Source organism: Paecilomyces variotii (assembly GCF_004022145.1).
Source record: "Paecilomyces variotii strain CBS 101075 chromosome Unknown C8Q69scaffold_1, whole genome shotgun sequence".
Classification (NCBI taxonomy): Eukaryota; Fungi; Ascomycota; class Eurotiomycetes; order Eurotiales; family Thermoascaceae; genus Paecilomyces; species Paecilomyces variotii.
In genome coordinates, this window is record NW_021167140.1 from 71,778 (window position 1) to 98,267 (window position 26,490).

The 26,490-nt window shown below is 51.4% G+C and overlaps 8 protein-coding genes across 8 annotated transcripts; 3 read left to right on the forward strand and 5 right to left on the reverse strand.

The window, feature by feature from the left end:
- Window positions 1–476: 476 nt before the first annotated feature.
- Window positions 477–1,758, reverse strand: C8Q69DRAFT_1033 (putative OTU-like cysteine protease). The gene has a single exon (XM_028625037.1). It carries the CDS (start codon window positions 1,544–1,546, stop codon window positions 557–559), a length of 990 nt encoding a protein of 329 aa, XP_028488483.1. The 5' UTR covers window positions 1,547–1,758; the 3' UTR covers window positions 477–556.
- Window positions 1,759–2,529: 771 nt separating this feature from the next.
- On the forward strand, window positions 2,530–5,516 carry C8Q69DRAFT_483986 (hypothetical protein; the record flags this gene model as incomplete). Its single annotated transcript, XM_028631747.1, has 5 exons — window positions 2,530–2,750; window positions 2,824–2,986; window positions 3,045–3,113; window positions 3,177–4,445; window positions 4,509–5,516. 5 exons carry the CDS (start codon window positions 2,530–2,532, stop codon window positions 5,514–5,516), a joined length of 2,730 nt encoding a protein of 909 aa, XP_028488484.1.
- A 1,328-nt stretch (window positions 5,517–6,844) lies between these two features.
- Window positions 6,845–8,672, reverse strand: C8Q69DRAFT_396029 (hypothetical protein; the record flags this gene model as incomplete). The annotated part of the gene is made up of 3 exons (XM_028627717.1): window positions 6,845–8,224; window positions 8,339–8,460; window positions 8,555–8,672. The coding sequence occupies 3 exons, from the start codon at window positions 8,670–8,672 to the stop codon at window positions 6,845–6,847; spliced, it is 1,620 nt and encodes a 539-aa protein (XP_028488485.1).
- Window positions 8,673–9,913: 1,241 nt separating this feature from the next.
- C8Q69DRAFT_1084 (Tat binding protein 1-interacting protein-domain-containing protein) lies at window positions 9,914–11,609 on the reverse strand. Its single transcript, XM_028625094.1, has 9 exons — window positions 11,287–11,609; window positions 11,192–11,218; window positions 11,103–11,112; window positions 11,016–11,028; window positions 10,894–10,936; window positions 10,753–10,815; window positions 10,261–10,670; window positions 10,078–10,182; window positions 9,914–10,016 (listed from the first exon to the last, which is right to left on the reverse strand). The coding sequence occupies exons 1-8, from the start codon at window positions 11,435–11,437 to the stop codon at window positions 10,153–10,155; spliced, it is 747 nt and encodes a 248-aa protein (XP_028488486.1). The 5' UTR covers window positions 11,438–11,609; the 3' UTR covers window positions 9,914–10,016; window positions 10,078–10,152.
- A 202-nt stretch (window positions 11,610–11,811) lies between these two features.
- C8Q69DRAFT_395530 (putative chitin synthase activator) lies at window positions 11,812–14,364 on the reverse strand (the record flags this gene model as incomplete). The annotated part of the gene is made up of 4 exons (XM_028627696.1): window positions 11,812–13,212; window positions 13,273–13,392; window positions 13,445–14,192; window positions 14,258–14,364. The coding sequence occupies 4 exons, from the start codon at window positions 14,362–14,364 to the stop codon at window positions 11,812–11,814; spliced, it is 2,376 nt and encodes a 791-aa protein (XP_028488487.1).
- A 513-nt stretch (window positions 14,365–14,877) lies between these two features.
- Window positions 14,878–18,801, forward strand: C8Q69DRAFT_1166 (ATP-dependent RNA helicase chl1). The gene is made up of 7 exons (XM_028625162.1): window positions 14,878–15,446; window positions 15,515–15,519; window positions 15,691–15,781; window positions 15,833–16,707; window positions 16,760–17,425; window positions 17,486–17,656; window positions 17,738–18,801. Exons 1-7 carry the CDS (start codon window positions 15,323–15,325, stop codon window positions 18,437–18,439), a joined length of 2,634 nt encoding a protein of 877 aa, XP_028488488.1. The 5' UTR covers window positions 14,878–15,322; the 3' UTR covers window positions 18,440–18,801.
- Window positions 18,534–20,150, reverse strand: C8Q69DRAFT_1217 (Alpha/Beta hydrolase protein). Its single transcript, XM_028625220.1, has 3 exons — window positions 20,092–20,150; window positions 19,560–20,019; window positions 18,534–19,347 (listed from the first exon to the last, which is right to left on the reverse strand). The coding sequence occupies exons 2-3, from the start codon at window positions 19,936–19,938 to the stop codon at window positions 18,629–18,631; spliced, it is 1,098 nt and encodes a 365-aa protein (XP_028488489.1). The 5' UTR covers window positions 19,939–20,019; window positions 20,092–20,150; the 3' UTR covers window positions 18,534–18,628.
- Window positions 20,151–20,942: 792 nt separating this feature from the next.
- C8Q69DRAFT_483990 (phospholipase D1) lies at window positions 20,943–26,255 on the forward strand (the record flags this gene model as incomplete). The annotated part of the gene is made up of 2 exons (XM_028631748.1): window positions 20,943–26,131; window positions 26,186–26,255. 2 exons carry the CDS (start codon window positions 20,943–20,945, stop codon window positions 26,253–26,255), a joined length of 5,259 nt encoding a protein of 1,752 aa, XP_028488490.1.
- Between the last annotated feature and the right edge of the window lie 235 nt (window positions 26,256–26,490).

Sequence of the window (26,490 nt, forward strand, 5' to 3'; positions counted from 1 at the left end):
GATCCAATCTAGAATCTCGCGTACGTCAACGACGCCCTTACGCCGCTCATCGTCCAGAAGAATAATAAATAAGATCGATATAGTCGATTCGTTTTCATCTCCATGGCACTCTCGATTGACCTCCAAAGCACTCAAGTCGAGAGAGAGAGAGAGAGAGCTATACTAACGGGCTAACCACAGTAATATCTGACATGAAATACCGTCCAATCGGTCCACCACGAGGGCCCAGATCTCTCTCGGACACGATGCTTTTGCCCTTGAGATCAACTCTCCTCCCCGCTCGTCATCAAACAATCCTCGACTCCCGGGAAATGCATTATGGTAGACCCCGCCCCAGTACCTTGTTTCAACGCACCAGCGACCCGGTTGTCTGTCGATAAAGCTTCTTGCTCCCATGATTGTGATGTTATATATGTATATATAGAGAAAGAGTACAGACGTTCATACGAGATAAGAGCTCCTCCTCGAGCCCCTCCAAGCCGTAAGGAAAGAGGGAAGGGACCGGATCGTCAAAGTGGTGTTATAATATATACATACCGCCAACAATCCGTTGAATTTAACTCGCCTCTCCGAAATCGTAGTGTCCAGTTTGCGCCGCATGCTGTGTGGCGCCCTTCTCGCCCACGAACATCCCACCGCAGGTATTACATCGGATCTGGAACCCCGCCGTGTCTGTGTAGTAGTGTTTGTTTTGCAGGATCTTGCACAGTTCCAGACACTTCTCCAACACTACCGGGTCGGCCGCATCGAAGATATTGGTATCGAATTCTGGAGGCGCGTACGCGTGGGTAAAAGGCGGATCGGATGGGGAGAGCGCAATCGTGTCGTAGTGGATGCCCGAGTATACCAGCACACAGCGCGTCGGTTGACCCTCGTTGAACCGATCCACCCGCAGCGTCTGCACGTCGATCGAGCAGATCTCGATGTCGAAGTGTTTGCTCAAGATGCTCAATTCGATCGCTCCGCCCCAGGCATTCTCGGTCTGGATCCACCGGCAATAGTCGTCGGGCTTCTTCTCAAGGACAACTTCGGAGTAGATGTCGGGTTGCTCTTGGATCGCCTGCGCAACAATCGACCGGAGCTCCGTCATCGTATCCATGCCGCCAATTACAGCGCTTCCAACCGCTCTGAAGAGACACGAGTTGTCGTCTGGCATTATCCGCAGTACGAATGTCCCCGAATGCTCTGGGGATGGCACCTCAGGCGGATCCTTTTCCACGTCGCCATGGTCTTTTCGAGATAGCGACAACGGCGCATCTGCGGCTGCGGCTGCTGCGCTGGCATTGACCTCTGGTTGCGTGGGTGCTCCGTCCTTCTTGGTGGCGATGAGCTGTTCTCCATTGAGGTTGATGCCGATGTCTGACAGCTGCTGCGTGGGCGAGAACTGATCCAGGGCAAGCCGCTTTATATCAGGAAACCCATATTTCAGATCAAAGGCCTCCAGCCCAGTCTTCTCCTGGATCTGACCGCGCAGGTCATCCACCGTCGCACTGTTGTCGAGGGTGATGGTGGATTGCCCAGATGGCCCGCGCACTCTGATCCTCATCTCACCAGCCGGGTATGTGACAACAAAGGAGACGTCGATTCAGGAGTATACTATGCAGAGGGAGTGCGACTGCTGTGTCTAGGTGGTACACCGTCAGGTAAGAGAAATGGTCGTTCTCAAGGTTGATATTGTCGCCGCAAAAGAGGGGTAGGTCGGATGAGCGAGATAGCGTAGCAGACACGATATGAAGAGAACTGTGTCAGTCGCACACGACAATGGATTGTTTACTGGGCTGGAGCAAAGCCCGGAATGATCAACCGTGCAGGAAGCACATCGAGCGTGGTGGAACGTGGCACCGGACGGCGTTGGCGTCGACTCGGATGCGGAGGCGGGGGAATTTAGAAATCATTCTTATTAAGGTATTCCAGCTTCTAACTGGACGAGATGCTATATCGGTTCATTTCTGCCGTGGTATTGCCTGTCAACTAGCATCCTCTATGTGTTTTGCTCTGTATTGCTCTGCTTCTCGATAGCTTAGCTTCTGTATACGATTCACTGAACAGAGTAATAACCATCCCCGGCATCACGGACGTCATCGGAGGTAAGGTACGGTTCCTATGGAAACTGCTCTAGATAAGTTTAGTGAGAGCTCCTATCTTCATATATGTATAAAATAAAGAACACAAATGAAGTAACATCCCGGGGAATATCATCTACTTCGATTGGATATCCACTGGAGAATATTATATGATCTTATATCAGATCATCAGATGAAAGTCACTGTTGCAGTGTTACCATGAGTTATGTTACCATACAATACTGGAAATATTGCCGATTACTTACCGCCTTACCCAGAACAGACTCTGCTGACTCATCATGGACGTCTGCACGTGACGCTCCAGGGAATTCCTCACGCTGGCCGACAAAACGCGACAGAAACCGCCCGGACAGCCAGTGCATGCAGGCATCGCTTGTCCACGCTGATCGCCCTGGGACGAAGCTTTCTCTTGTGCTCCTGCTGCGCTCGCTGAAGCGGACGTGACATGGCGAAGACACCTACCGAGTCCGCGGGGTCGGAGCGCCCGCCCGCGTCGGAAGAGCCCGTCCAGTCCATCGAGCAAGATGGCAAGGGTGACAACTCTCAGGAGCCCCAGGAGGGTGCAGAGGGGGTCAAGAATGAACAGGCCACCGGAGATGTTACGGAAGACCAATGGAGGGCGATGATGGATGTGGTGATGGCCATCTATAACTACAGAGAAGAAGAGTGAGAGAGCTCCCGCAAGCTCCCTTTGTAGATCCGTCGGACGCGACCTAGCTAACTACAGTTGCGCGCGCAGTGGCCATGATCCCTCGAGACTCTTCCAGCGCAGTGTCAATAAGCGCAATGTTCCCGATTATTATGATATCATCAAGGAGCCTATGGCTCTGAGTATCCTGAAGCAGAAGATCAACAAGCGCGAGTATAAGAACTTCCGCGAGTTCGTGCGCGACTGCGCCTTGGTAAGTCGCCGCCAGCAGTCCTGTAGCGTCGCATGTGCAACTGACCGTTCGCTCACAGATTCCACACAATGCGCAAACCTACAATCGTCCCAAATCGCAGGCCTACGAAGATGCGCTCGTGATCAAGGTAGGTGGTTGGCATAGCTCCACTGGGCGCAACGGGCAGAAACTTACAGTGATTGCGATCTAGGATGTCTTCGTCTCCGAGTTCAAGAAACTGGTCGAGCAGGGTCTCGTTAGCGCTGATGAGGTTGAGCTGCCAGATCTGGGTGAGATCCCGGAAGCGGATCCTCTGCCCAGCGAGAACGAAGAGGAAGAAGAAGAGGACGACGAAGAAGACGACGAAGACGCAGATGACTCCGACGATGAGGGTCGCCGCCGGAGAAAGCGTGGTGGCCGTGTTAGGCGAGAGGGAGGCAAAGATGACGCCCACAAGAACGACCCTGAACTCCGTAAGAAGCGAGGACGACCACCGCGCGTTGACACACCCATGGAGGCCAGGATCAAAGCTGTGTTGAAGGGGATCCGGAAGTTCAAAGATAACAGCGGTCAGCTGAAGGTCCGGCACTTCGAAAAGCTGCCGGACAAGGCAGCGTATCCCGATTACTACATGGAGATCAAAGAGCCGATGGCGATTGATCTGATCAAGAGGAAGTCGAAGCGGAAGAAGTATAACTCGGTTGACCACTTCATGAGGGATATGGACGTCATGTTCAACAACGCCAAATCCTACAACCAGCCCGATAGTCAGCTGTACAAAGATGCCGAGGATCTGCAGGTCGAGGCTCACAAGCTGGCAGAACAGGAGAAGAAGAAGCCCGATAGTGAGTACCTGATGGAGGACGGTCGTCTGCCTCTTCCGGATGGAATCCTGCACAACGGCGAGCTGTGGAAAGTAGGCGATTGGGTGCACATCCAGAACCCGAACGACGTGACCAAACCCATCGTAGCACAGATCTATCGGACCTGGCAGGATGCGGAGGGCCAGAAGTGGGTGAACGCGTGCTGGTACTACCGCCCTGAGCAGACCGTGCACCACTACGAGAAGCACTTCTACCCCAACGAGGTCGTGAAGACGGGTCAGTACCGAGACCACCATATCAGCGAGGTGGTCGACCGCTGCTTCGTGATGTTCTTCACTCGTTACAATCGAGGTCGTCCTCGAGGTTTCCCTCCGGACAAGGAGGTCTATGTCTGCGAAGCTCGTTACAACGAGGAGAAGCACAAATTGAACAAAATCAAGACCTGGGCTAGCTGTCTTCCAGATGAGGTGCGAGAGAAGGATTATGAGATGGATCTGTTCGATATGCCCAGGAAGATCAAGAAGATCCCAAGTCCGATCAAGCACCTGCTGAAGGAAGATGCGAAGGAGACAGATGATCTCCCCAAGCCGACCTGGGGCGCTGAGAATGCGCCGCCCATTGTCGGTGCGGTGCATCGTCGACCCAGAGACGACAATGTATGTGCAAAGGCCGTTTCTTTGTTTGATTCTTTTCAGCATACTGACCACCTCATCTTCTAGGAATCCCCGCCTCCAGAACCAACACCATCTCCTCCACCGCAGCCTGCTCCTCAACCTGCTCTGCCTCCCGCTCCATCTCGACAAGCCTCTATCAGTCACCCCGTGGGCCGTCAGAGCGTCGATAGTCAAGGAGATACCACCATGGCTGCCACGGTGCCCCCGCCAGTAGCTCGCTCGCCAGCAGCGCCGCTGCCTATGGTGCAGCACTCGCCAGCTCCTGTGCCTCCGCCGGTATACCATCAGCCTCGAGTGCCTCTTACTCCCTCCTACCAGCCTGCATTCCCCAACCGTTCGGGCAGCTTTTCGGCACAGGCTCCTCACGCGGCCGTCTACCAGGCGCCTGCGGTACCACATCAATACGCTGCAGCTCAGCATTCGCCGTATCCAGCCTATGCTGGACAGCGCCTTCCAGCTGGATCACCAGCCGTCTACAACTTCAACGCGCCTCGTCCGATCGAAACATTCCATCTCAGCGATGCTGCGAACGCCGCGATCCCAGCAGACATCCGCGAACAATTCCACCGCGACGACCAGGGCCGTGTCCTATTCTTCTCCGCTCCCCCACTGGACATCGTACCTTCAGTCGAACAACGACTGGGTCATTCGCTAAAGTACCTAGCCGCCAAGGAGGAGCGCCAGAAGCTGATCGAAGAGAAGAAGCGGAAAGAAGCCAACGAGCAAGCAGAGCGCGAACGAGCTGCCAAACGCAAACGGGCCGATGAACAGACCGCCCTTGCACGCAAAGTCCAACGTCTAACCGAGGACGCGATCCGTATCCTCTCTGAACAAATCTCCTCAGGCACAGATGGATACTACAAAGAACACTACGGTGACAAAGCCGAAGAAGCCAAACTCGCCGACCTGAAGAAGCGCCAGCAGCAGATCCTCAAGGACCGACTATCGCAGGAACAGACATCTCAAATCCTAGCGCAATCTGCTCAGAAACGCTCTTTCATCAGCTTGAAGGGCTCTGCTTTCTATTTGGATGATATTGACCCTCGAGTTTGAGATTCCTTACCCCCCCCCCCCTGCTGCAGCAAGCATCGATATCTACGAATTTCTACCTATCACCACAACTCCTACCAACCAAACGATCGAATGAAGTCCAACTGAACATAAAAGGGAGATACGTACAATGGGGAGGCTAGGCTGGGCTCGGAGGCGCATCTTTGGCGGTGTTCTTCACTTCTCTTCGTTCCTTTTTTTTTTTTTTCACATGCAGTGGCTGCAGGTAACTAGTGTATATTAATAACACATTCGGTCCAGCTTGTTTTCCAATTGTTCTCTACCTTTTTTTTTGTCTTCTTCTTCTTCTTCTTCTTCTTCTTCTTCTTCTTCTTTACTAGTTTAGCTTAGCTAGAGATACCACAATTGAAACGTGATATATGATATAATACTCTTTCTTCGGTAGTTACTAGCCATCAACTAACTAAGTTACTGATGTTAACTAACTATAACTAAGTTAATTTAACTACAATGTTACAGAATAGAGACACCGTAATAAAAAAGAAACTCATCGGTTTATTTGTATTGTATATCTCTGGGATCTCAATATGTAATAGTGCTAATAAACATAATAACAATATGTGCGTTACACCACGATTGCTATGTTATAAGACTCAGACTCAGATATTTCTTCTTCCATAAAGAAAAGAAAAAAATGAAGAAAGATAGATAGTAGCATGAAATAGAAAAAAGTAGTAGAAATTTTTATTTTTTGCCTTGTATTCTCCCTTGATTTTTTTCAAACTCGCATTTTTGTAAACGTAAAGGAGAGACAATTCCTCCCAAAAGCGGACAAGCAAGATTGATTTTGAACCAGGAAAGGAAAGGAAAGGAGCTTGATAACAGCGTCATTTATTCATAAACAGGAGAGCGAACAAGGCCCTGGCTCGGGAAGAGCATGATGTAGTAGGATGAAGAAAGGGAAAGAGGAAGAATGGCATCGGATTGTGATGCAAATGGGGCAAGTGTTACCCGTACATGAGAAAAGCAGCCTCGGGAACCAGGTGCTGGAATAAAGAAATGAAGAGGGGAAAAAAAAGTAGTATGCCATACTCTGGAACACCGGTTCCCAATGGAATAAGCAAAGAATAAGCAAAGAACAACCCAAAAAAGACACAGGCCACCCACGGTGAGAATCAACGGATGTGAAGAGAACCGTGGGAGCGCTGTGCCATTCTATGCTGTATATGCTAAGTGAAAGATGCCGAGTAGTGAACAGGAGCGCCTTTGTGTGCGCCACGTCAAGTATACATGCGTCAGAGCGCAGGAGTAGGTAAGCGGCCTGATGGCCGCAACTCCTTGTTCTTTGTTTAGAGAGATTCTAGGCGACATCATGGTTGGAAACCCAGATCCCGCGATGCGTTTGTCTCTTCCCCATTCGACGTCTGCTTGTTCGCATCCCAGCCGACACTGCTCCGCTTGTTGCCCTCTTCCTCTTCCATCGAGAAAACGAGGTCACTCTGTTCTTCATCGATTCGACTCGTGGTGACAGGGGAGGAAACTGTACGGTCAAGGCGGCTGCTGGGCCCAGCAGAGCCCTGGCGTGCCGAGCTAGGATGGAGCGACATGCCATTGAGTTGCTGGGAGAGCGTCGACATCGAGGACTGCTGTGCAGAGCCAGAGACAAATGGAGAGACATCACCGGACACTGGCCGGCTGCCAATCGGGCGCAAGCCGGGGCTTGAGCCAAAGCCCAACGATGACTCCCGCAGCGGAGAACCGATGTGCGAGAAGGACGAACCATGGGCTTCTTCTTCCTTCCTCTGTCGCTGCTTGGCAAATAACGCTCCGAATCGGGAAGGGCTGGAGGCCAACGGCGAGCCGACTTTTGTTGCACTTGTTCCCATCAGGCCGAGTCCACCGTATTCTCTGTTGCTGGAACTCAATTCGTGCTCCGTCCGGGACAGCCTCCTCATCTTCTCCTGGGGAGTAAGGACGTCGTCGTGCAAGCTGCCCGGCAGATAATCTTCCTCCATCGTGAAATTGCTGTCATCCCAGTCGTCCAATACCATAGGACGAGGGACACTGGCAGAGAGCATCTTAGGTCTACCCGCCATTCTCTGGGAATGCAGGAACCGGGGGGCAACAAAATCGTCTGGGAATCCTGGAGGAGAGGAGCCTAGGTTCGACGGCTGCTTTCTCAGGTCTGTACCGAAGGCGGCATCGCGAAGATTTCGAAGTGCATCCGAAGGTGTTCTCTGCGCAGGCGGCGACAACTCAAGGCCGAATTTCGAGGGCATAGAAGCGGCAACAGGGCCATAGCGAGCCACATGAGAAATACCCTGGCTATCAAAGGATGCTGGGAGCGGCGCATCGAGAGCTGTGAGGTGGTGTTTCGGAGAAGCGGGGTGGCGGATGTCCTCGACAGGTGATCCGTATTTCGATCCAGCATCTGATACGAATGCTGTGTCGACCGTGGGGAAACCCTCGTAGGGACCTTGTTGTGGCTGCTGCGACGCATGAAGAGAAGCGAATTCATCTTGTGCAGGGAATCCATATGCGTATCGAGAATCATGGCCCTTCATCCGCTGATGTGATAACACTGAGTTCGTCAAGGCGGAATCCTGATTGTGATAAGCCTGCGGGTTGACTCGGCCACCCAGGTTGAGATGACCTCCACCCATGCCCATGCCGATATTGGGGCGGTTGACCCGTCGTCCATCTGGCAAGATATGCGCCAGCGCACACTTTGCTCCGAATTTACAATTACCCTGGAGTCCCCGTCAGTGTCTTGTAGATTCCACCGGGGGCCCGTCCGTTCAACGGCGCTGTCGTGCTCGTGGAACCCTATCGGGAAAAAAAGGAAAGAACTCGATCTAGCGTACCTTGGTGAAGTATTTGCACGGAGCAGAGTCGACTGCAGCATCGGTGGAATGTAAAAAGGGACAAGCAGGTCCTGCCTGACAAGCTCCCTGACGGAAGAATTTGCATGGAACATGCTTGGTATCTGTACCACGAACGGGGAAATAATCAGCGCTCCGCACCAGAGACTGACGCCTGCAGCGTCTCTGAGAGATAAAGAATAGACACTGTACTCTTACTGCTTGGGTTTGGAGGGCTGCGAGCCGCCATTTCGAAGCCGGACATATTGCGGGAATGGCCGTTTTGGAGATGAGCACCCGGGCCGGAGGGAACGGGCAGAGGACCGCGGTTTCTCATGTCACTGGATAGCCGATTCTGCGGACGAGAGCCGTTGGCAAACGAACCAGACGGAGTTCGCGTTGCGGGCGGCGGATTCTGTTGCTGCTGCTGCATCGCCAGAGAGTCGAGAGGAGTCGAGATAGAAGAGGCTCCGGAGGGGTTCCGGCCGGGAGATTTTGACTGGGGAAGGTTTGGTGGGGGTTCTGAGGCGGTCGTTTTGGTGGCAGCGGAGATAGTAGCAGTAGTAGTAGTAGTAGTGCTGGCACCCGCCGCAGTGAGAAACAGAGGCTGAGGATTATTACTGTCGTGATCGCGATGACGGCCGATCAGCGTGGAGGAGGACATGATAGACTGAGATTTTAGATAGAGAGAGAGAGAGAGAGAGAGGGAGGGAAGGCAAGAGGGTGGCAGAGATAGAGAGTCAGAAAGATACGGGGCGAGGGGCAGAGAGCAAGGCAACTTCCAGCAGTACTTACTTAGAGCTTGCTTTACTCTCTCAAATACACACCAGGGGACCTTCTACAACTCCCGGGATGATGACCAGGATCAGCTCCAGTTGATCTAATAATCTCAAGCACAGCTAGCTAGCCACTCATCCTTCCAGCCAGTCACCAGCTCTGGAAGCTGTAACGGCAGGAAAGCTAAGTTAGTTATGATTCTGGTATGCAGATTCTACTTAGTGAAGCTTGCGCCCTGAAGCAACGAAGCCATGATATGATCTCTTGCGTCAATTGCGCCTCGTCTGTTGCATATTATTATGGTGCTTAGCTCTGCCTCGTCCACACCCCGGACTGGAACGCGCAGCCAGCTACATTAGAGAAAGTGACGTGAGTAAGTAAGAAGACTAGATCTTCCCATGACCGCCCAAGGGGCTAGTGGGAGAGATGGTGGTCGGAGAAAGCTGATCGCCCGAGCACCGTCGGACAGGACGGATACTGTAGGACGTTGCGGATCTACGAAATAAGAAAGAAAGGCGAAGGGCGAGTGGGATCGTCAGGCGTGAATTGGATTGGATTGGATTGGATTGGATTGCTCTGGAGTGGCTGGAGCTCTCTCTCTCTCTCTCTTGCAGCAGCAGCATCTGCCATGAGGACCGCCTCGCACCTGATCATGAACTTCACTGCCATTGTATTGTGATCCTATCCCCGTGTGGCCTCGACGAACAAAAAGAGTGTCCATCTGATCCACCACATTGCGTTCTCGAGACCCCTCAAGCCTAGATCCAGTGATCGAATTCCACTCTGTCTCCCCTGCTCCAGCTGGCCCCGTGGCTCATACATAGTCCCCATGTCAATCCTCCGCGTGGATCACGGAGAATAGCGTTTATTATTCCCCATCCGGTTGCACATGAAGAGTTGCTTGCTGATCAGAGGAATGTTTCAGTCAACCCACAAGACAACCATGATTAATATCAATTATTCACCTTCTCGAAAGTTCAGACAGAAAAAATATCAGCCAACCCCCCCGGATAGAGCATTCTTCCCGATACAAGTGTCCGTCAGATCGACCCCCCGAGTCCCAAAGATTCCTAGCGTCACGTCAGATATTAGTATACCCGAAGCTGGAGCGCGGCCCGCGCGAGACTTAACTACACTGTACTACTAACCCATAGCTCCTCTTTGGTGGTATCTTCACTCATAACTTCCGTGCACCTCTCCCACAGGTGACGGCAGATCCTTTCGCGAACTGCAGCATGCCGCTGCCACATCTTCCATTCCTTTTCAGTTTGGGCCTTTTCCTCCATAGACACCTCTGCAGTGTCGTCGTTACATAACTCTTTGAGACGGAGGTGAATGCTCCTCGTCTCGTCTTCGAGCTTGGATACATTCTGTTCCAAGTCAGCGAACGAGACGGTGGTGCCCATACGGGACAGTTCTGATTTCAATCCCTTCTCCCTGTTTTTGTAATCTGCAAGCTGTTTCTCCAACTGCTCAATCTCATCGGAAATCCTAGCTAATGCCTCGGGCGTGACATCATCCGTAGGATCTTGAAGTGCGTGATACACGAGCTGCTTGCCTATTCAAGAAAACAAAAAAGTCATGAATATCATCATCCACAATAATAATACGAATGGGATATCAATTCAAGGTCTACAGACCAGCGGCGCGTCCTTCAATCTGTCCTTTCTCATGCATGTCCTTTAAGATCTTCACAGCGTTTGCTATATGCATCAATCAAAATGTCAACCAACTCAACACCCATACAGGTCATCTTCATCAACTGAGTATATATATCTCACCTTTCGTAACTTTATTCTGGAGATTAGTCGAGATCTCAATGGCCTATCATCCAGTGATGCCCTATCAGCCGCCGGACCAGATTAAACATAGCCCTCCCCATTTAAGCTGGATCACAACGAACTGAATACGGGCGACTAGTTGAAACATCGTTAGTAACAACAATCATAGCCAAATGAGATATAGAAGTGAGCAATGGCATACTACTTACTTTTGCTTCCCTATAATACCACATTTGCCAACGCGTCAGTCCGGCTAGCTGCCATCCAGATAATAGTACAGATATAGCCAGCCACTAACGCAGATAATCTAAAATCATCACGGAACCTGGATTTTTCCCAAGTCAATAAAGAACCTTATACAGGCTTCTACACCTGGCCACTTGGAACAATTACCATTCTCTCCTGGGACTTTCTCAGACCCTCCTTTCTTCGGAGCCATAGTGAGGATACGTAAATTGGTCGGAAGATTCAGCCTAGGATGAGAATATATTGAGAATTTCAGTATAATAAGGCGTGGCACGCGTGCACAAAGAAGATCGATCATGAGCTAGATGGATGTGATATGGATTTGCTCGAGGGATTCTCCCTCGAGCAGATGCTAACTAACTGTAATGTGCTGGACAGAAGTAGTCACGTGTTTACAACTTTTTTGGACTCCTCCCCAATATGAAATTCAAGAGCCAGCTGGAGGGGCACTACGTCTCAGTTCATATGATAGGCACAGGGATGAGATAGATGAAGCTTCTCATATACGGCAAACAAGAGTTGAACTGGCATTATTATGAACCTCCCTTGACCAAGAAGAAAATAGATTCACCATCGACCACTTTAGATAAAAGCAAAAAAAAGATCTAAACGGTTAAAAACAATTAAACCAAGGGTTCGGGTATCACATAACGATCTAGACGGTGGTTAGTCCTAACTTCGAAACAAAATTGATAAAACCAGCAGGGCACTTACGCAATCTCTCTCATTTTTACCTTGTGGGACTCCCATCTCCTCGAATGTCTTCGGGCCTTTGCTCGGCGGCATACTAGGGGAGCTAGGTGCGGATTGCTGAGCCGCAGGCATCTGAGGTGGGTTGAGGGGGCCTTCAAGAGGAGCTGGCGTGGATGCTGCAGACGATCTTGACGGAGGCTTGGAGTCTATTCGAGAGGGATAAGACTGAGTAGATTGGGGACCAGGCGGCCGTGGGCTAGACGGAAGGCCATGCGCACTGCCCGCGGGGCTATGAGAGACGGGAGTCCTCGCTGATTTGCGCTCCGGGGGAATGGCGTAGCTCATATCCTGCGGACCTTGGGGCCTGGCCATATTCGGGTTGGAAGGTCTCTGCAGCCGTCTGCGGTCTCCTCTGCCAGCAGGATCCAGAGGAGCACTGTAACCGATATCTAGTTTCGGTGTTCCCGGAGCACTGAACTCGCCTGCACCTGGCGGAGGAAGTCCTGGAGAAGACAGAGCGGAGCCCGGCTGGCGGTATGCTCCCCTACCGGAACCTCCTGAAACAACACGACCCGAGGGATTCGGAGGGCCATAAGTCCCAGAGGAACCGGGTCGGATATTGGGGTTGATTCCAAATGCAGAGCTCGGACGTGGATCTGGCATGTTGTAACCCGGACGTCCTTCAGGATATGGGGCGGCTGACATAGGCCGTTGGTCGTCCGATATCCTCATCCTCGAAGGATCTGGCATATCGATGTTATCCTGGATAGTTGGCATAGTGTTGGCTCTCGCACCATAGCTTGCCGGCCCTGGCTTCTGTCGCTGAGATCCGTACTGGGACTTGATCCTGGCGATAGCGACCTTTTCATGGTCTTTCCTAGACAACGTCTTTGACCGCGATATACTCTCGATCCGAGTCAAGGCATCCTTATTGCCGCTTGACGCAGCCTTGGCGTACCAACTCTTGGCTTCTTTGATATCCACGGGAACAAAGATTCCAATCTCGTAGAAGTAGCCTAGAGCAAACTGCGCAGTCGGTAGGTCACTCTGCGCGGCTCTTTGGGCGTAGGTGAAGGCCAATTCATCGTTCTTCTCAAACACGCCCTCGTGACCGCAGAGGAACCACTTACTGATTGCCATCTCTGCTTCTGGTTCACCTTGACGCGCCGCCAGAGCGTTATAATGCAACGATAAAGCAGGATTGAAGTCACAACCGAGCTGGCAAAGTTCATACGCGGCTCCCATCTTTACTTGCGCCTTTGCGAATCCGTGGTAAGCGGCTTTCTCGATGTTCATCCGCGCACCGTTTATATCCAAAGCAAGGTACTGATCGGGGATCTGGACCTGAGGCAACTCCCGTGCAAGTAGCATCCCGTATACCTTGATAATATAATGTCAGCACATAAAAATTTCCCTTAGATTGGGGCTCTCCACACTCACATAAGCTCCCTGAGGCGCATTCTCATCACAAGTTTGCGCCGCCAGGCGGATGTAATCGAGACCAGTTTGATAATCTTGACGTTGGCCGTGCTGGCCAAGGAGAATCATCATACCGAGACGCTGTCGTTCGTGTTAGATTACACAACAAATGTCGGAATTTCAAACCACTCACGTAATAGGAAGCGGAATCTCCCAGCGCAACACCCTTTTCATAATGCCTGATGGCCTTGGCAGGCTCGTTCGAACCTTCAAACTGCATTCCCATCCGATACTCGGCTCTGGCATATCCTTTCTCTGCCGCTCTGGAGTAGCAACGGAAAGCCTCCTTCTTATCCACTCTGAAACCGAATTTGCCAAACTCGAGCCACATTCCCTTGATAAATTCTGCCCGGGGGTGATGCTGTTCTGCCAGAAAACCGACGATATTGATCGCATCCATCCGCAGCTGGCGTTCAACCTGGGGTGTCTGTGGCCTCGGGGGCTGGATGAGCGATACACGAAGCTCATTCTGCATCGCTACCTCGACGTAGGAAAGGGCATCTTGGGCCCATGCCAGTTGCATCTCCGGATCATTTGAAGACAGGACCGCTACGCGGCCCTTCTCCAGATTGGCTTCTCTCTGTTCATCGGTGGGAGGGACATTGGGAGGAGGATTTCGCAGCACCGGGAAAGGGGAGAAGTTCGGCTGGTCCATTGTGTTCTGCTCGTATGAATCGACAGGATAGCTCGACGGGCCATAACCATTCCCAGATACTGGCTTTCGTGCAGGTGCTTGCGGGGCAGCAGAGGAGGTTCGGGCTGGATATTGGGACCGGTCGTATTGCACGGCGTGTTGGCCGGTCATTCGGTACTGTCCACGAGCCTCCTGCTCGAGGTGGGCAATGTTGTCCTGCATGTTCTCAGGCACCTCCGGCATGACCCTGCAGAGTCGATCAGTGACGAGCCCCGGCAACCCAGCAACCGCACAGAGAGACAGCTCTCAAACCTTTGGGGAGATGGAGAGATGACCTCCGGCATGTAGTAATCATCCTGACCCCCTGGATAGAATGTCGCGCCTAGCCGTGGCTGGCCTCGACCATATGGCCGGCTCATTATTGGGGCGGCGCGTTGTCCGGGTATGCGTATTATTCCTGTTTGGCGGCAACGAAGCTCTCGCAGGAGAGGAACGACAAGGCCTGCTAGTCTTTCATAGAGGGTGTCCTAAAAGGGATTATTTGAAACCGAGAAAAGAAAAAGATGGACGCGAGAATCTCGTGGAGCAACTGTGGGGAGCGTGATAGGTGCTGGTCCCTCACGGGGAATGGAGGGGCGCCGCCGGACTTTGCAGCGTATCGTGTTTGTACGGAGGAGTTAATAATAACTAATTAGTTAAGTTGACTTAGAGAAGGGGATATCAGTAGTTAGTAGTAGTAGTAGTAGTAGTAGGACGGTTAGACCCGAACTATTAGTTACTGGAAGAGAAATAGAATAATATTACTATTTCACGGTGACGGTCACCCAAGCCCATTATTATTCTATCTGTGTTGCGGAGGCTTTTGCGCGAGAAACTAAGAAAACCCCCCCTTCTCAGGGAGAGCAAATCGCTTACCAGGAATCAACCACCCACGCACTCTTGGCCTCCACTACTGCTAATTAAAACCAAACTCGATCTCAGCCACCAAACGGGGGGGAAGGTTCAATAAGAACTATCTTTGGCCTCCTCAGCCTTTCTGGGTTGTACATAGTTAACTAGTGAGGCACCGTCTGCCTAGGATCTGAAACCGCTGCGCAAAATCTGGCAGAATAATCTATTTTTGCACCCAGATCCCCTGGACCCCTCTCTGGCTGACAGTCTGACGATGCTGAGAGTTTTGCACACGCGTGCCACCTGACAGGACAGACTAATAACAATAATAGCTGAACCGGTGCAACGGTTGCAATGGTCAGGGTTCTGCGGCCCTAAGAAATTATTGCCCGTAACCGCCTAACCGTTACTATCTAACGGCGACTTGGAGACGCTTGGTATAGATCTTATAGTTACGAAGACGGACGCCAGAGTGGATCAGAGGTTATGGAGCTCCAGGCGGAATATTTCCATCACCCCTATTCGCCGTATGACATCCAGCTGAACTTTATGAGATCATTATACACATGCATCGAAGAGGGAAAAGTCGGGATCTTCGAGTCTCCTACTGGTAAGAGCCATGGAATCTATCTCTACGGTTGAATATTCTATGCATTATCTGACTATAGCATTTTATAGGCACTGTACGTCGTCCCCAGGTCATATCGCGAAAGAACTTTCTTTGAGGAGGATAGAGTTGAATATCTCAGCATAAATTAAGCAATGTGTTGAGATGATCATTTCCTCCTTGGGAATCTTGTTAACTTCACCTTGACAGCGACTAGGATTCCCTCGCTGACCACGTTCATATTTAGGGCAAATCTCTGAGTTTGATATGTGGCTCCTTGACGTGGCTCCGAGATTACAAGCGCAAGCAATTTTTGGAGACTCTAGAGAGCTCATTAGGTCCATATCCCTATCCGTACTCATTACATCGCTGCAGCTAACATAGCATAGGTGATGATGAACCGGAATGGATGCTGGAATTCGCCAAGAAAGAGAAGACCCGCGAGCTCGCAGAGAAAAGAAAGAACTTGGAAGCGCGTCTCGCAAAGGCCAGAGAGGAAGAAGAACGAATAAAGAGGGATTTCGAGCGACCAGGCAGGCCCAGAAAGAAACAAGTACGAGATCACAGGCTTCCCAACAAACACCAGACTGGGCGACTGACGGCACAGAAACTCGATTCTTCCGCGACCCAAGCAGACGATGATGGGGACCAGTTTGAACTCGACGACTATGACAGCGACATCGAAGAAAATAAGAAGGCCTTCGGTGGTAAATCCGACGATGCCCTTGGTCTCTCAGCCAGTACGCTTGCATTACTAGAACGATTCAAAAGTCCAGGCTTGGCACAGGATAAACTTGGTGAAGGTGACGATGAGGACATCAAGATATTTTACTGCTCGAGAACCCATTCTCAGCTCAGTCAGTTTGCCAACGAGTTGCGGCGGGTGACATTCCCGCCAAGTCTTCCGCTTGAGGAATCTCCCATTGGGGGTTCAGCAGATCGCACTGGCGGAAGCAAAGACTTGGTCGAAGCTGTGAAGCATTTGTCTCTCGGGTCGAGGAAGAATTTATGTATTAATCCCAAGGTTTCCGCTCTGGGTAACGCGACGGCCATAAATGAACGCTGTCTGGAGCTTCAACAGACTGGCGTGAGTGCGGAGCACAAGTGTCCATATCTGCCTTCGAAGGAGAATGAAGCGCTAGTTCTGGAATTCCGCGATCATGCCCTTGCGACAGTCAAGGACATCGAAGATATAGGGAAGGTGGGGAAGAAAGTCGGTATATGCCCGTACTATGCATCGCGTTCTGTCATTAAACAAAGCGAGGTCAGTAGATTTTTATGGTACTGGTGCTTGTGCTTGTACTGAATTCTGGTAGATTGTTACGCTCCCATATCCACTGCTTCTGCAGCGCTCGGCTCGAGACGCTCTTGGGCTTTCTGTGAAAAATCATGTTGTTATCATCGATGAGGCCCATAATCTTATGGACGCGATTTCTGAAATCAATTCGGCCAGTGTTACGCTCAAGCAGTTACATACCGCTCTCTCACAACTCACTACCTATGCCCGGAAGTACAAACTGCGGTTGAAGGGCAAAAATCGCGTCTACATTACCCAGCTCATCCGATTAATTGATTCGATACATAACCAACTCCAGTCGATAGCAAAGACAAGGCAGGAAACAGAAAGCTCTCTGTTGCCTTCGGATCTCATGGCTGGCAAGGGAGTTGACCAGATCAACCCGCATAAGTTGTCGCGCTATCTCCAGGAAAGTAAACTGGCAAGAAAAGTCGACGGATTAACAGAACATCTCCAGAAGACGGAAACACGCCGTTCCGATGAGAGGGCGGCCACCCCGGTCCTGTTCCAAGTCCAGAGTTTCCTCTTATCGTTGATGAATCCCTCCGCCGAAGGCCAGCTCTTTTTCGTCAAAACACCGGATGATATACAGCTTAGGTATATGCTTCTCGACCCTACAAACCATTTCCGTGAGATAGTGGAAGATGCCAGGGCAGTGATCCTGGCCGGAGGGACAATGTCTCCTGTAAGTCTGTCCCATGTCATGTTCTGATAGACAGTCATTGACGAAGATATAACGGCATAGATGACGGATTACGCAGACTACCTATTTTCTTACGTGACGGGAGAGCGCCTTGACACATTCAGTTATGGTCATGTCATCCCAGCAGATAATCTAGCAGCTCGGACCCTCTCCAGGGGCGTCCTGGGCACAGAGTTTGACTTTACATACAAAGCCCGAGACTCTGATAAGATGGTATGATCTTTCTTTCTTCTCTGCCATGCCTCAGTAGGGTTGTCCATATATGCTTACAAGAGTTTCTATTTTACTCTCTAGATAAATGATCTCGGAAGAACTATAGCTGAACTTTGTCAAGTGATACCAGACGGTCTCGTCGCATTCTTCCCCAGCTACGATTATTTGAATCAAGTTGTTGCAAAGTGGAAGAAAACACCTGCGGGAGAAAAGGGGAAGACCGTCCTTGATCTGATCCAGGGCAAGAAGCCTCTCTTCTACGAGTCGCAAGACAGGTCCAACTCAACAGAGCAACTGCTGCAGGAGTATTCCAATGCAGTAGCAACCGGTTCCGGTGCGCTGCTTTTGTCCGTTATTGGAGGTAAACTGTCCGAAGGCATAAACTTTTCCGATAAACTGGGAAGAGGAGTCCTCGTCGTCGGTCTACCGTTCCCCAATCTCCACAGTGCTGTCTGGAAGGCCAAACTCGGCCACGTGGAGCAGAAGGTTTACCAACACACTACCGGCTCTGAGGAGAACAGGAGGGCAAAAGCCAAAGCTGCTGGGCGAGATTTCTACGAGAATGCGTGTATGAGGGCGGTGAATCAATCCATCGGAAGAGCCATAAGGCACCGGAATGATTACGCATCTATCATCATGATTGATAGGAGATACGAGAGCGCTCGGATACAGGCCAAATTACCTGCGTGGATCAAGCAGGGTCTGGCCACTGGTGATGCTGCCAATTCAGCCGGACGAACAGTGCAAGCGCTCACGGAATTCTTTCGCAAACCGAGGAACTAGTCAATGAGCTGTACATATCTTTTTGTTATTGACGAGACTCGGGTTCTTGAGACGTTATGTATAGAGACATAACCTGTTTAATAGCGTGTCGAAATGTTCATCAAGAGCTGGATCTAAATCATCAGCTGAGTTTAATATCAACCACTCAAACTCATAATGGATCTAAAGATCTATCGCTATGCACGTCATCTAGATTTTCGATTCGCGAACAAACCCCGTCTTCGAAACGCTACCGCTAGCCGACAGAGTCTCCGCAACGAATCTAGTAGCCTCCTGGACCATTCCCGGCGTGACCTCATGACCTGCCGTCTCGAAAATGATATCCTCGAAATGGACACCACCGTCAGCGAACCAGCCTTGTGGCCCAACGGCCTTTTTCAGCCAGGTCAGCACGGCCTCTCCACGCTTATACGGCACGAGCTTATCAGCACCGCCGGAGAGGTTCAGGATCCTCTTCCCAGCCAAACAGCGGGTCAAGAGCGGTCGTAGGACCGCCTTCTCTTCTTCAGAAGGCTCCGGAATGGGGTCATCATGCAAAGGCTTGTCCTTAGCGTCTGATTTCATATGGTTTAGTATAAGACTAGCCAAGTCGAATTTCCGCACCGTGTCGAGGAGAGAACGAGGAAAGTCCTCGGAGCCCAAAAACTTTGAACCCTGTGGATCTGTGCTCGTCCATGAAGGAAGCTTGGAGAGCCTCGCGCGATCTGCCATCAGGTTGACATAGTCAGGACAGCCTATGATGACCACGGCGGCCGTGATGCGGGGTTCGTGGAGGATACAGCTCCACGAGGCATGGCCGCCTAGGGAGACGCCGAGGACCAGATTGGTTGTGATGGTGCGGTCGGATTTGGGGAAGATGTAGGACGGGAGATAGTCGAGTAGAAGCGAGGTGTCGCGAGCGGTACCCTCTGTTTGAATGGGTTAGTTGGAAGACGCTGAATGAGGTTTGCTTGCCAGTAAGTAAACCAAAAATGTAAAAAGAAAGAAAAAGGACCAATTGACCAATGATGGGCAAATTTCCAATCTATGGAGAAATGCCACCAGTAACGATAGTCTATACTCTTAAAAAAATTTACTCCATACATGGAATGAGACCTACAAGCCCCAGGAGACCACTTACGGAAGATAGAAAACATATCCTGCGCATGCCGAGGATTGCCTTGCTTCCAGGCCTCATTGGCAAGCGGCTCGACTAGTCTCGTCCCATGGTTTCTCTGATCAAACGAGACAGCAATGAGTCCCTGGTTCGAGCCGGTTTGGCCCTCTGCGAGTTTCTTATTCCAGTCCGTGATGATGGTGGCTGCGATACCTGTCATCCGTTCCTGGGTGGCCAGCCGCGGATGCAGCAGCCAGAGACAAGCGACCGTCGAAGCCTGCGAGGGGAGCTCGTCAAGACCAAAAACGGTCGTGGCGATCCCCGCGATGGGGAAGGTCTTCTTGGAGACCTGTGGAGGCTCTGAAGCGTGTGTGTTCGCCATTGGGTCCAGAGGGTTTGCCATGTAGATACTGTACTTCTTTGTCTAGAGTAAGATAAGAGTAGAGTAGAGTAAAGTAGAGTACGGAGTAGGTTGAAGTTCCGGCTGAGACGGTGTCTTAGGTTTCGATCCACTCCAATTGCAGGATGCTCAGTGAGTTCTCTGGACGACAGATACCTTTTGTATGGATGATATATGATATATCAAGTATATCTAGAGTTATAGTTATATTCTTCCTATGGAGGAATGCTCTCTATTATTATTTATTATTTATTAATTCCTGTCCATTATTTCCCCGCCGCCTGATCTATGGCCACGTGATAGATTAGATAAGCCGTTGTCCTCGGGTTGTTTAATTTAATCAATTCATTCATTCATCAACAATCAATCCATCAATCCATCAATTATCATCATAACTAGGTAACTAACTGAAAGGGATCAATGTCAACGGTGAACAATCGTCCTGAGTCGAGATCGAGACAGGATACATAACTCAATAATAGATCCATGTTCCTTTCTCCTTTTCCCTGGTCTCTCCCTCTGATGATCGCCCACCTCCGTCGACATTCCAGCCTTGGAGTCTAGACTAGCGAACTTCACGAGCCACAGCAGCCCGTGGTTTGTCAACGCGCTTGGGGCGCCTGGTTGCCTCTGTCGCTCTCTGTCAGAATCACCCGCCAATAATGCCTTCACCAGTGGTCCTGCCAAGTGGTCTCCCGTTCTTTAAGTGATTTTAGTGTGTTCAACCGCCCTGGCCGCTCCACTTGTGCCCGGAGACCGCAAAACATCTTTCCGGGGGTTCGTTGTTACCGCTGCGGGCTCTCATATCACCGACTGCTTATCTTCTTTTCTCCAGTCGTATCCCCTTTGCCTGTGTCTGATGTCAACCATGGCTGTCCAGTGAGCGGTTCGGATCCTGTGATAGTGTTCGATTTGGCATGATACGCAATCGACATTGGCCCGCTCACGTTACGGTATAGCATTAAGGGGACCCTGGGGAGGTCCTCTCCCCTGTTGACACCGCCGACATGGCTGACGTCGGAGTCACCCCGTCCAACAAACTGGACGAAAAGGCGGCGTCTGTGAAGGATCATGGGGGGAAAGAAAACGCAGAACTAATGGCAAATCAGACCCCGGCCTCATCCCCCAGGCAAGACGAAGGAAGGGCATCCGCAGGACAGGCCTCAGGTCAGCTGTCCGAGACCAGGAAACAGGCTCCTAGTCATAGGAAACAGCCATCGATTCCAGAAAACGCCGTATCGCCCGGTCGCCGCAGCGTCTCCTTTGCCCGAAACGCGTCGGACAATGAGGGGCACCACGAACCCCCCAACGAACAACCCCGATCAAGGGCATCTTCGCTGTGGGGAGAAGAAAGTGACTCGAAGAAGCAATCCCTCTTCACTAAGCTACGGGCATTTGCGGCTGCTCCATCGTTTCCTACGCATTCCCGCTCACCCAGCGGGGCGACCGTCGGTCCTGCCTCGAATGATTACATTGGGACTCCAGGGTCAGAGAGAGGAGAGTTCCGTTTCGCCAATGCCCTCCAAGAAGAAGGAAGCGAGATTGATGCCGATGCGGAGGAGAGCGCCGGGGAACAACAACGCTCCCGCCTGGGAAGAAAAAAGAAGAAGTCGAGAAGACCACCAGATAGCAACCCTCCGACGGCACCCACAACTCCCCGGGCTGCGTCCAGACCACCCTTCTACTCCTCGAATTCGTTTATCTCTCCCTCAGAATCCTTCCGGCATAACTTCTTCCCGCGGCGGGCGAGCACAACTGATTTCACGCCACAACAGCGCGAGGGAGTCTCCGAAGACGAAGGTCGGGACAGGCTCACTAGAGCTGCAACCAGGAGACGACGTGATGCATGGTTGTCCGGTGCTCGTGCTCTGGGCCACCGACAAGACACGCAGGAGAATAACCGGGAGGACAAGCGGCCAAGTCACCTGAAGAAACTGACTGGTTTTGCGGGACCATCAGAGAATGCGGAAGGTACCACAACGTCTTGGAGACGCCATCGACCCGATCGAGGGTCGAGTCTCAGTGCTCAGAAGTGGAAGCAGATCAAAGCTGGCCTGAAGGCGATCGGACAGCGCCGCAAAGCCGAGAACGCTGTTGACCACATGAAATCCGCCGAGTTACTGGCCGAACTAACTTCCGGTGTTCCAGCTGCGTTGATCCTAGCAAGCATGTTCCAACGGGATGAGCATGGCAGTCGGCGTATCCCTATCCTGCTAGAACAGTTGAAGGTGCAAGTGACAGATAGCCGCTTCGATTCTCATTCCGGTGATCGTCACTTGGTCTTCAAGGTCGAGCTGGAGTACGGCAGTGGCATGACACGGATGAAATGGATTATCCATCGCACATTGAGGGATTTCGCGAACCTTCATCTCAAATACAAGTTACACATCGGCACGCAGAAGTATATCCAACTAAAAGGCCAGGAGCAAAGTCAGAAACTGCCTCGGTTCCCAAGGAGCGCATTCCCTTACCTCCGAGGCGTCCGGGGTCTAGATAGTGACGGCGACGATGAGGAGGACGATGGCGGATATGAGACTGGTGCCGAAGCCACAAGTGGAAATGAGAAAGGGAAAAAGAAGAAGGCACGGCGCTCCTCCATTGGTGGCCTCCGCAGGCGTTCTGGTACGCAAGATAGGGAGATCGCTTCTGGAACTGAAGGAGCCGTGACTACGAAGAAAGAGTCATATCCTGAGAGACAAAGGAAGAAACTAGAGGCCTACCTACAAAAAATGATCAGCTTCTTGATCTTCCGACCCGATAGCAATCGCCTGTGCAAGTTCTTCGAGCTGTCAGCTCTCGGTGTCCGTCTGGCTGCTGAAGGCAGTTATCATGGCAAGGAAGGGTTTCTGATTATGCAGTCATCCAAAGGCCTTGATTTCAGGAAAGCCTTGAACCCTTCGATGGTCAAGAAACGGCACACGCCCAAGTGGTTTTTGGTCAGACATAGCTATGTCGTCTGCGTGGATTCTCCGGAGGATATGCATATCTATGATGTCTTTCTGGTGGATTCGTCCTTCAAGGTTCAGGCCCAGAAGGTACGGTTGAGAGAACAGAAAGCGAAGGAAATGGCAAAGTCTGCCAAAGAATCAGCTGCTCACCCACAGCACCACACATTGAAGATAGAAAACTCCGAGCGTAAATTAAGACTGTTGGCCAGGAACGAACGCCAACTATGTCAGTTCGAGGATTCGATCCGGTTCATGGTCCAGAATACACCATGGTCGAAGACAAACCGTTTCGATAGCTTCGCTCCCGTCCGACCAAATTGTTTTGCGCAGTGGCTGGTCGATGGGCGTGATCATATGTGGCTAGTATCTCGAGCAATCAACCAAGCCAAGGATGTTATCTACATCCATGACTGGTGGCTAAGTCCTGAATTATACATGCGGCGACCACCAGCTATTAGTCAAAAGTGGAGATTGGATCGCTTGTTACAACGCAAGGCCCGTGAAGGAGTGAAGGTGTTTGTTATCATGTATCGGAACATTAACTCCGCCATTCCCATTGATTCCGAGTATTCGAAGTTTTCTCTGCTCGATCTGCATCCGAACGTCTTCGTTCAGAGATCCCCCAATCAGTTCAGACAGAATACTTTCTTCTGGGCACATCACGAGAAACTCTGCATTGTTGACCATACCTTGGCTTTCGTTGGAGGAATTGATCTCTGTTTTGGAAGATGGGACACGCCCCAGCATCTTGTCACGGACGACAAGCCGACCGGTTTTGAGTCTGCAGACATGCCGAAGGACGCTGATCATTGCCAGCTCTGGCCCGGCAAGGACTACTCCAACCCTCGTGTGCAAGATTTCTTTGATCTTGACAAGCCATATGAAGAGATGTATGACCGCAGCGTCATACCCAGAATGCCCTGGCACGACATCTCTATGCATGTAATTGGCCAGCCGGCTCGGGACCTGACGCGGCACTTCGTACAGCGATGGAACTATATCTTACGCCAAAGAAAGCCCACACGACCAACTCCTTTCTTGCTTCCTCCTCCTGACTTTAACCCTGGAGACATGGAGGCCCTTGGTCTCGACGGAACCTGCGAGGTCCAGATCCTCCGTTCTAGTAGTATGTGGTCTACAGGGACACCTGAGGTCACGGAACACAGTATCATGAACGCCTACGTCAAGTTGATCGAACAGTCTGACCATTTCGTTTACATCGAGAATCAGTTCTTTATAAGTTCCTCCGAGGTTGATGGGAAGAGGATCGAAAATCATATCGGTGATGCGTTGGTCGAACGTATAATTCGAGCAGCTAAGAATGGAGAGACTTGGCGCGCGGTCATTGTTATCCCCCTCATGCCTGGTTTCCAGAATACCGTCGACAGCGAGGGTGGAACTAGCGTCCGACTGATCATGATGTGCCAGTATCGCAGCATCTGCCGCGGCGAATCTTCCATATTCGGGCGACTCAGGGCTGCGGGTATCGACCCAGAAGACTATATTCAGTTCTTCAGTCTCAGAGCGTGGGGTAAAATTGGACCTCAGAAGCAACTTGTCACCGAACAACTTTACATCCACGCAAAGTGTATGATTGTCGATGACCGTGCAGCAATTATTGGGTCTGCTAATATCAATGAACGATCCATGCTCGGCTCTCGAGACTCCGAAGTTGCTGCTGTCGTCCGTGACACCGATATGATAAAGTCGACGATGAATGGAGAGCCGTACATGGTCGGACGCTTCCCTCATACCCTTCGTATGCGCCTGATGAGAGAACATCTTGGCATTGATGTGGACGAGCTGCTGGAGCAGGAAATTGCAGCAGAGGCGGAACTACAGCAGGAGGACGAAGGCGCCCAGAACCCGGGATGTGAAGACGAGTCCGCACGGATGGCCCAGCAGGATGAGCGTGAGATGGTTGAACGTAGGCATCGGATTCAGGACGAATTCCTTTCTCGTTCAGAGGAAATGCACAGTTTCAACCACGACGTCGACTGGGAGCAGGAGAACAACCCCAACCTCAAGTCGAACAAGAAGTTGACGGCCGATTCCAGAGTGACCCGCAATATGGAGCACAGGAAAGATGTGGACGGTGAGGGCGCAGACGTCATGAACATAGCCCTGCAGACTGGCTTCGGCGAGGGTCGAGATTCTGGATTCATTGAAAACAAAAAGGAAGTTCTTGTCGCGCCCGTTGCGCCCGAGGGCAAAGGGACACTGAAACAGCCTCGCGTTCTGAAGAACGAATCAAAGTCCAGCCCTAGTGATGTGATTGATCCCAAGGAAAACCAGCTTCCTCCGGTGCCTAATGGAACGGACACCGAGCCGCTCACCTCTCAACTCCCACCTCTCCCAGGCACAAATGACAATGACATTAGCGGGCGCCCTCCGCCATCAAGGGATGTTGCTCCTGCGCTGCGGTCACAGAACGGTATTTCTGAGATGAGACGCCCCTTCGTAGACAAGGACTGCATGAGAGACCCTGTCAACGATGCCTTCTATCTCGACACATGGCAAACTGTTGCCGAGAACAACACAAAGCTATTCCGTGCTGTGTTCCGCTGCATGCCCGATAGCGAGGTGAAGTCCTGGAAGGAGTACAAGGAATACGCTGCATACGGCGAACGCTTCTCAGATATGCAAAATCACTATGGTTCCAACGCGCAGATGCATCCCCAGTCTAAACCCCAGAGCGGCCCGCCGGGAGCAGGCACAACAGTTTCTTCCGCCCTCGCTGGAGGCAAGGCGGAGGCCCAGCAGGCTGCTCAAGAGGTCGGTGGTTCTGAAGACGAACCCAAATCTGCGGTTACACTCAATGAAGTCAAGACCGGTGGATCCTCGACAGATGAAAAGCTCAGACAGTGGGCTTTGGAAGCAAACAGAGCACAAATTGAACGGCAACAGAGGGAGCTATCAAAAGAGGAAACACATTCATCTCAGGACGAGAAGGCAGCTTTGAAGGTATCGGATACGCAATCGTCACGTACGACGCCCAACACGCAGAGCAACGAGAATGTTGCACCGTCCGAGGAGGCCGAGAAGCAGCGCTCCGGGTCTCAATTCGTTGGCTATTCAGAGGCGGTCAACATGAATGCGTCTTCCCAGCCCCGAAGGCGAAGACGGAGAGCCACCACGCTTGGCTCAAAGAGGGAGTTCCATGCCTCTGATGATATCATGAGCAAAGAGCAGGCAGAAGAGTTATTGAACATGGTGCAAGGTCACCTTGTTCTCTGGCCTTATGAATGGTACGTCTTGCGGAATTTAGAGGTGCTAGTATTTGTACTAACAACTTGGGGCAGGTTGGAGCGAGAGGAACAAGGCGGTAATTGGCTATACACGCTGGACCAGATATCGCCTCTCGAAATCTAGTAAGTTTCCCTCTGCGAACATGACAACGAATATCTAGCTAACCCGCGTCTAGCAACTGATTCTGTCGCTCGAGTTGCTAGCATATCCTGTCAGCTTCGCTGGAATGCCGTTCCTCTAGTCATCACTTGTTGCTACATAGCCCTTACGGCTGTCTCCTCATCTCCGATTATTTGGATGTTAAACAATCATGCTCATCAAACCCCTTCGTGGACTGCAGTGGTGCTTTGGCGATGGC